Source organism: Mandrillus leucophaeus, unplaced genomic scaffold (genome assembly GCF_000951045.1).
Source record: "Mandrillus leucophaeus isolate KB7577 unplaced genomic scaffold, Mleu.le_1.0 Scaffold890, whole genome shotgun sequence".
Classification (NCBI taxonomy): domain Eukaryota; kingdom Metazoa; phylum Chordata; class Mammalia; order Primates; family Cercopithecidae; genus Mandrillus; species Mandrillus leucophaeus.
In genome coordinates this window covers 218,244-227,225 of record NW_012109697.1, presented here as the reverse complement: position 1 = coordinate 227,225, position 8,982 = coordinate 218,244, and the positions used below count along the sequence as shown (strand labels likewise).

Here is an 8,982-nt window from a genome sequence, read left to right as displayed (position 1 = left end):
ATAATAGGAAATTGGTTTAAATGAACTAGTAGAATACTGGGCGACCATTATAAATGATGCTGGCTCATGGGCTTCCATGAGTGAGGCACTGGTACAGTACTCGTGCCCAAAAATGCATAAACACCAGACATACTCAAATTTAGGAACAGTCTACAAAACAACTGACCCGTATGCTTAAAAATGCCAATATCAGCCAGGTGCGGTGGCTCACGCCTATAATCCAGCACTTTGGGAGGCCAAGATGGGTGGATTGCCTGAGCTCAGGGGTTTGAGACCAGCCTGGGTACCATGAGGAAACCCCGTCTCCACTAAAATACAAAAAGTCAGCCGGGTGTGGTGGTGGGCACCTGTAATCCCAGCTACTCCAGAGGTTGAGGCATGAGAATTGCTTGAACAGGGGAAGTGGAGGTTGCAGTGAGCTGAGATCATGCCACTGCAGTCCAGCCTGGAGGACAAAGCAAAACTCTGTCTCAAAAAAAAAAAGTCAATGTAATGAAAGGCAAAGTATATTTAAGTTACTGTACTCATATTAAAGGAAACTGAAAGGACTTGACAACTAAATGCAATGCAGGATGCCAAATGAGATCCTGGACCAAGGGAAAAAATTGTCATGAAGGACATTATGGGGCAATTGGCAAGACCTGAATTTGGACCGTCAATTAGTATCACATCAGTCTAAGTTTCCTGATTTGGATAATTGTACTGTATTATGTAAAAGAATGTTTTGTTCTTAGAAAATTCGCACTGATAGATTTAAGGGTAAAGGGGTATCTTGTATGCAACTTACTCTCAAATGGTTCAGAAAAACATACAAATATGTATTTATAGAGAAATAATGATAAAGTAAATGTGGTCAAATGATGTTAGTGGATGAATCTGAGTGAAGGGTATCCTGGAATTCTTTTTAGTATTCTTGCCCGTTTCCCACGAGATTTAAAGTATTTCAAAATAAAAAACTTAAAAAAAAGGAAGAAAGCGGTGTGAAGTACGTTCCCTGGTAGGGAAAAGTTCTCAGGTACACTAGCGGCAACCGTGAGTGCCTCAACACCGGGGAGAGCACAGCTGCCAGTGACACCTTCTGCCACCCTGGACTCTCAGTTCCCTGTGCTACTAGAGGAACTCGGTGTGTGGTTGACCCCAAAGTTGTCCTGGGTTGACTCAAGAAGATAGGATGAGCATTTGGAGGCAAAGAATTCGCTTTCGTGATTTTATTTACTCCAGTTTTGCATTCTGACTGACATTCCCTACATCCCAACGACTTCTGCAGTGGAGGGAGGCAGAGATGGAGGAAGTGAAAACTACCCAAATTCAGTGATAAGTTACAGATAATGCATACTGCAAAATTTAGGGTAGACTATGTTCATTTATCACTGATAACGACAGTCTTAACATTCCCCTATACAGGAAGACCAAGATTTCCCCAGACCAGCCAGCATCTTGCCCGTTCCCCAGAAGGAGAAAAATAAGTCTCGGCAAGAGCCAAGATAAGGCCCAGAAGCCCCCTGGATTCCTTTTGCCAAGGTGAGTGGTTTCAAACTATGACAAGTTGCAGGTTCTCTGATAAGCATCTGTAATAACATGGCAAATTAAGCATCCTCTCCTGGGAAGGGGAATACAGAACTCTCTAACCACCCAATACCTGTTTCTAGATCCTGCCCCTCCTGGGGCACAGGGGCAGCCACCTTGCAATTCTCATCCCTAGAAAGGAGAGACCAGATCAACAAACAGCAGGGCTGGGACTGCTGCCCCGGGGGTTCCGAGAGTCCTTCTCTCCTCCTATCACCTGCCCTCCAGGCACACTGTCCTACTTCCCCCTACTTCCCCAGGGGTTGTCAGGGACAGAAGGCCCCTCCTTCATCCCCCCTAGTGTTCCTCCACTCTTCCCCCGCCCCCCATTACTAGGGTGTCCAGGACATTGTGTGACTCAGGAAACAGCTCAGACGTGAGGCTTGCAGCAGGCCGAGGAGGAGGAAGAGGGGCAGTGGGAGCAGAGGAGGTGGCTCCTACCTCAGTGAGGGCTCTGAGGGTCCCCGCCTGAAGAGGGACAGGGACCTGGGCTTGGAGAAGGGGCTCTGGAATGCAGCCCCCTTCACTGCTGCTGCTGCTGCTGCTGTTATGTGTCTCAGTGGTCATAACCAGAGGTGAGGCATGGCATGGGTGAGGTGGGGGACCCATTTCCCATAGGAGGATGTCCAGTGGGGTGGGGGAAGAGGGCCAAGCCCCAGGTTGTGTGAGGGACACTGGGTGGAAGAGATTCTCACTGCCCAAATAGAGACGGCCTGCAGGGAAAAACGGCTGTTCCCGTGGACCTGCTTTGGGCCTGGTGCCAGGGGTAGTGACTGCCGGGGGATGGGTGAGAGGGTGCCCACCTCCAGGAAGAACCTCATCAGCACTAGCACTGGAGGACTCTTGCAGCCATAGGGAAGAGGGGAAGAGGGAACACACTGACCACCTGCTTGGGGAAGAGATGAGAGGGAAGCAGATGAGGACATGAAAGGTCAGGCCTACTAAGTCCCTTTCTGAGTCCAGCTGTCCCCACCCCCCGGATGGCTCAATGCTGGGCCTTTCCGGGAGGAAATCTCTTCGAAGTCTCAGCCATTCACCTCCCGGGAGCCACCTCCGCCCCCCTTCTGACCCCTGTTGTCTTGCTTCCGAGAGATGGAGTCCGAGGCCGGACTCAGGAGGCCAGAGAATAAACAGGAAAGGGGGGTGGGGATTAGTAACTGGGATGGAGGGCACTGGGGCTGGGGCTGGGTACCATGTGGAGAGTGGGGACAGGTGTGAAGAAGAGGTGGTTTAGAGCACCTGTGGGAGCTGCTGCGGGCAGGTCTCTCAGGAGCACCCGGAAGAGGAAAGGTGGAGGCACGGCACCCAGGGCTTCCATCGCGCCTGCCTCTCCACCCTCAGGGCTGCTGTGTGAGACTTTCCCAGAACCCTGTGCCAATGGAGGCACCTGCCTGAGCCTGTCTCTGGGACAAGGGACCTGCCAGTGAGTGTGCCTTGCAGGGGTGGGAGACTGGAGAGAAAGGGGGAGGGAGAGCGCGGGGGGAGAGGTGAGGAAGTGAGACCAAAGAAGAAAGGGAGGAAGTGAAGGAGATGAAGGGAAACAAATGAAGGCAGAGGAGGGAGGTGGGCGAGAATGGGAAGAGGGACCAGTGATGTGAGTTTTCCTCTCCTCCCCTGCCCAGGTGTGCCCCTGGCTTCCTGGGTGAGACGTGCCAGTTTCCTGACCCCTGCCAAAATGCCCAGCTCTGCCAGAATGGAGGCAGCTGCCAAGCCCTGCTTCCCGCTCCCCTAGGGCCCCCCAGCTCTCCCTCTCCATTGGCACCCAACTTCTCGTGCACTTGCCTCCCTGGCTTCACTGGCGAGAGATGCCAGGCCCAGATTGAAGATCCTTGTCCTCCCTCCTTCTGTTCCAAAAGGGGCCACTGCCACATCCAGGCCTCAGGCCGCCCACAGTGCTCCTGCATGCCTGGATGGACAGGTAAGCGCTGCTGGGGGTGGCCAGGAGGGGACAGGTAGGAGCAATGGGCTAGGCTGTGGGTGGGGAAGATGGAACTGGAGCCTGAGAAACTGCAAGCCCTTTGAAGACAAGCCATGAGAATCAACATGCCAATTCTCCACGACCCACATTCACCAGCAGGGTTGTACTGATTGCTAAAATGTTAAAATATTTCCAAATTAAGGGTGCCATGAGTCTCCTTTGTGCACCATCCTGATGCCTATCCTAGCCCCCTTAATCTCCCTGCTGCCTAGCAGCTAGAGGCTCATTGCTCGGCATACAGGGGTCTTCCAGGCTTTTGCATTCTGAGCATCTGAATGGCTCCCATTCTGAGTGGAGGGAGCCATAATATCACCTGGGAAGACTGCAGTGGTGGGAGAGGCACCGGGAAGGGAGGGATGTGACCCAGAGAGAGGAGTGGGGCCACCCCAGGAGGAGGAGTGTAACCCTGGGGCAAGTTTAGTGCTTCAGACTAGGGGCTCTGTGACAGCCCCTGGATCCAAATGCCAGCTCTGCCACTGACCAGCTACATGACCTCGTATAAGATATTTTAGCTTTCTGGTGTTCAGTTGTCAGCTGACAAACAGGGAGGGTAATGGTCACACTTCATAAGGTTGCTGAGAGGATACAAGGGGCCGATGCTCAGAAGTGCTTGCTCAGCTCAGCACCTGGCACCTCCACAGCGGCCGCCATTCCCACTGGTGCGCATGGACTGTGAAGTGAGTCTCCAGGGGCCTAAGCCCACTTAAAGATGAGGAAACCAGGATCAGAAAGGCAAAGTGGCTCACCCAAGGGTATACAACCAGTTGTGGCACAGCAAGGTGCCACCTGAGTCTCCTGCCTGCAGACGTGGGGTGCTTTTCACCTCCCCCCAGATCACCCATGTGCCAGATTTTCTCAGGCAAGGACAATTTCCAATACTCTCATCATCAATTTAGAAGATATGGTCGCTCCAGATAAACCCTCCCAAACCATGGCAACACTGAGATCAGGGGTGATGGAACAGAGCAAAGAGAGTATGGTAATAAAGCGAAGGAAATATGAAAATGAGACCCAGAGATAATCCAGAGTGAGCACTGGGTAACCTCAGATGGGCTAGAACTCACACAGTGCTAGAAACAGCTCCCTCTGTCCTCTGCCTCAGGTGAGCAGTGCCAGCTTCGGGACTTCTGCTCAGCCAACCCATGTGTTAATGGAGGGGTGTGTCTGGCCACGTACCCCCAGATCCAGTGCCGCTGCCCACCGGGCTTCGAGGGCCATGCCTGTGAACGTGATGTCAACGAGTGCTTCCAGGACCCAGGACCCTGCCCCAAAGGCACCTCCTGCCATAACACCCTGGGCTCCTTCCAGTGCCTCTGCCCTGTGGGGCGGGAGGGCCCACGTTGTGAGCTCCGGGCAGGACCCTGCCCTCCTAGGGGCTGTTCGAATGGGGGCACCTGCCAGCTGATGCCAGGGAAAGACTCCACCTTTCACCTCTGCCTCTGTCCCCCAGGTGTGTCCTCACAGGGGCTCTCCTGCAGCCCCTCTCTCTGGGCAGGGCAGGATGTCTCCCTTGGAGCCTCCTCCCCCAGTTGATTCCACGACCCTGTCAGGTTTCATAGGCCCAGACTGTGAGGTGAATCCAGACAACTGTGTCAACCACCAATGTCAGAATGGGGGCACTTGCCAGGATGGGCTGGACACCTACACCTGCCTCTGCCCAGAAACCTGGACAGGTGAGTTGTTTAAGCCACATTCATGGCACGCGTAGCCCAGAGAGTTGGCCCCTGGCCTCCCCTACTCATAGGGCTCCCAGCTTCAGCCCCTGTCCCCTCCCCAACCCCCTGCAGGCTGGGATTGCTCCAAAGATGTGGATGAGTGTGAGGCCCAGGGTCCCCCTCGCTGCAGAAATGGCGGCACCTGCCAGAACTCTGCGGGCAGCTTTCACTGCGTATGTGTGAGTGGCTGGGGGGGCACAAGCTGTGAGGAGAATCTGGATGACTGTATTGCTGCCACCTGTGCCCCAGGATCCACCTGCATTGACCGGGTGGGCTCTTTCTCCTGCCTCTGCCCACCTGGACGCACAGGTATGGGGGTAGAGGGTATCAGGAGGTGGGAGGTAGAGAAGGAGGGCGAGAGAAGCACCAGGATGGCTGCTAGGAGCCTCAAGTGGCCTCTGAGAGCCTCACCTGCTCTTATCCCTCTAGGGCTCCTGTGCCACTTGGAAGACATGTGTCTGAGCCAGCCGTGCCATGGGGATGCCCAGTGCAGCACCAACCCCCTCACAGGCTCCACACTCTGCCTGTGTCAGCCCGGCTATTCAGGGCCCACCTGCCACCAGGACCTGGATGAGTGTCTAATGGGTGAGGCCACTCCCACTTCAGAGCCTCTCTGAGCCTCAGACAGGCCTCTGCACTGAAGACAGAAAAGGGCAGATTGCTTTTCCAATTAAAAAACCAAACATCAGCTGGGCATGGTGGCTCACGCCTGTAATCCCAGCACTTTGGGAGGCCGAGGCGGGCGGATCACAAGGTCAGGAGATCGAGACCACATTGAAACCCTGTCTCTATTTAAAAAAGTACAAAAAATTAGCCAGGCGCTGTGGTGGGTGCCTGTAGTCCCAGCTACTCAGGAGGCTGAGGCAGGAGAATGGCATGAACCCGGGAGACGGAGATTGCAGTGAGCCGAGATTGCGCCAATGTACTCCAGCCTGGGCGACAGAGCGGACTCTGTCTCAAAAAAAAAAAAAAAAAAAAAACCAAACATCTTTTTCCTTGAATTTGCCCAGATTTGGCATCTCTTGCCTGCATGACCCTCTCTCCAATGCTCAGCCCCTCAGTTCCCATAAATTTGGTCCCTTATTTCCTCTCCATCTTAAAGATACAAGCCCCTTCACCAATTTGGTCTCTTCTGCCACATGCAGGCCCCCACACCTTCCCTGACAGTCTGACCTCCTTGCCCTTCCCGCCCTGACCCCTGTGGACTCCCAGCTTTTCTCTCCTCCCAGCCCAGCAAGGCCCAAGTCCCTGTGAACATGGCGGTTCCTGCCTCAACACTCCTGGCTCCTTCAACTGCCTCTGTCCACCTGGCTACACGGGCTCCCGTTGTGAGGCTGATCACAATGAGTGCCTCTCCCAGCCCTGCCACCCAGGGAGCACCTGTCTGGACCTACTTGCCACCTTCCACTGCCTCTGCCCACCAGGTACCAGCTGGATGGGACCTTGGGTGGGGAAAACAGGGAAATAGTCCTGAACCCACTAGGAATGTCCCCTCCAAAGTAAGGACAGCCTCAGGCCAGTTGGGTAAGTTACCACAGATGCTTCTCTCTCTACCCCCAGATAAAAACTCACGGACACCCATGACCCCTAGGAGAAAGGTTACCACAGATGGTAGCGAGGTTATGCATTCCTCAACTCTGGAGGGAGCTGCCATTCATTTCATAGTCATCATAGAGCCTGCAAAACCTGGTCCACTGTACAGAGCAGCCCAGCAAGAGAGGGTAGAAAAGCAGTTCATAAACTTTCCGTGCTGCAGCCTTTACTCAGGTCACCCCAGAATGCTCCCTCTAATCATAGAAACTCTCCCATGTAGAGATGAAAGGTAATCCCTTAAAATCCCAAAAGCCCTGTGATACAACAGGAAAATGTGGTACAACAAGAAAAAAATTGCTGCAAGACTGCACCCACCTCCAGGTTAGTTTTAATGGGGAAAAGTCACCCCCGGGAGAGAGCAACATCAAGGAGTTGAATGAAATCAGAAAAATAACAGCCGACTTTATGCGAGGTACTGTCTGAGCATGTTACAGGCATTGTCTCGTCTACTTATTACAATAACCCTGTGAGGTCAGCACTGCTACAATGCCCATTTTATAACTGAAGAAACTGAGGCACAGAGAGGTTAAGTGACTTGTCCAAGGTCACCCAGCTAGCAAGTGGCAGAGCTGAGATTCAAACCAAGGGCTTCAACAATTATAACCACTACCCCATATCGCCTTTCTAAACTGAGCGGCACCCAAAGATATTGGCTCAGGTCATCCCACAGACAATCATAGAAAAATAAGAGAAAACGGGTCGGTAACCCAAGGGACAGCGTTGTAGATATCAAGGAGCTTCAGAAGCAGACTCCTCAGGCAAGAAAAGAAAGGAAGACAAGGTCCGGAGGTTGATCCCGCCTCAATTCAGGATGAGACAGTGGAGACCAGGATGAACCCGAAGCAACGGGACAAATATGGGAGCAACAAGCTTCCCAGATGCACTTCAAATTCCTCCACTTTGGGATCTCCGTTCTCCCTGGCATGGAGGCCTGCCCAGGCAGAAAAAGAGGCGGGACTCGTTCTCCAAGCCAATTTGTCCTATTTGTACCTCAAGGTCCTCCAGGCTGATCAGCCTGCCCTAGTGAGCCCCGCCCTCTGTATACACAGGAATGACCACAAAAAAGCCTTGCAGTCCTCCCCCAGGTCCCCAGCAAGCACCCTGTTCCGTAGCCTTTCGCACCTCAAGGAGCAGGGCCACACACTGAGGAGCAGCAGGGCCTCAGGGTTCATCTTGTTCAACCCCATACAGACAGCACCTCAGGGGAGGATGGCCTGAGCACGTTGGGAGCAGGGCTGATTCTAGAGTACAGGTCTCCCAGGCAGACCTGGCTGAGCCACAGCCCTCATGATCCCCATGTCCCCAGGCTTAGAGGGGCAGCTCTGTGAGGTGGAAACCAATGAGTGTGCCTCAGATCCCTGCCTGAACCATGCGGGTTGCCATGACCTGCTCAATGGCTTCCAGTGCATCTGCCTGCCTGGTGAGTACAGATGCCACTCTGGCCACCCTCAGACCCCAGGTCTCTGAACCTGCAGAGTTCAGGCCCAGCAATCACCCAAGGCCTTGAAGCTCTCTCTAGACTAGCCAAAGAGTCCTCCAAATCTGTCTTTGCTCCCCAAAATCTCTACTGTTACATCCCCAAATCTTCCCTTGCTTACTTGCCCATTCTCATCTCTGTCTTGCCAAATCACCCAACGATCCCTCCTTTCCAGCCCTCCTGCACAGGCTCTGTGTATGCGTGTTGAGGTCCCAGGCTGGTCTTGGCACTCTCATCATAAACCCAGGGAAAGCTGTCCCAGGCCTTTCTTCTCCAGCCTCACCTGACACCCCTCTGTCCCCTGCTACTATAATAACTACATTTATTCACCACTTACTCCAGACTAGCCATTTGGCTGTGTACTTTTCAGGCGTTATGTCATTTAATCTTTTTAACAATACCATGACGTAGGTTCCATTATTATTCCCCTTTTACACAGAACAGGAAACTGGGGCCTAGAGGGTTGACCAGCTTTCCCAAAGTCACACAGCTGGCAGGAGGCTGAGCTTCACCTTTTCCGCATCACTATCCTGTTACCCCACGCCCACCTGCCCCAGGTGTCTTCTCTGGGAAGCTCTGCAAGTTCACTTTTCCATGCTGTGCCTCCCTCGATGACCTTGGCCTCCTCTCCCCACCCAATTCCACCCCACTAG

The 8,982-nt window shown here is 53.4% G+C and overlaps 1 protein-coding gene across 2 annotated transcripts in view; it reads left to right on the top strand.

The window, feature by feature from the left end:
* Positions 1 to 1,928: 1,928 nt before the first annotated feature.
* The window catches only part of LOC105531504 (neurogenic locus notch homolog protein 4), a 42,326-nt gene continuing 35,272 nt past the window's right edge, over positions 1,929 to 8,982 (top strand). For both annotated transcript variants that reach the window (XM_011969423.1, XM_011969422.1), the window contains exons 1-9: positions 1,929 to 2,141; positions 2,908 to 2,989; positions 3,189 to 3,484; positions 4,647 to 4,994; positions 5,095 to 5,217; positions 5,332 to 5,568; positions 5,689 to 5,844; positions 6,489 to 6,683; positions 8,159 to 8,272. In XM_011969423.1, the coding sequence (XP_011824813.1) occupies positions 2,078 to 2,141; positions 2,908 to 2,989; positions 3,189 to 3,484; positions 4,647 to 4,994; positions 5,095 to 5,217; positions 5,332 to 5,568; positions 5,689 to 5,844; positions 6,489 to 6,683; positions 8,159 to 8,272 (1,615 nt within the window). In that variant the 5' untranslated portion in view covers positions 1,929 to 2,077. The remainder of the gene's footprint in view (positions 2,142 to 2,907; positions 2,990 to 3,188; positions 3,485 to 4,646; positions 4,995 to 5,094; positions 5,218 to 5,331; positions 5,569 to 5,688; positions 5,845 to 6,488; positions 6,684 to 8,158; positions 8,273 to 8,982) is intronic.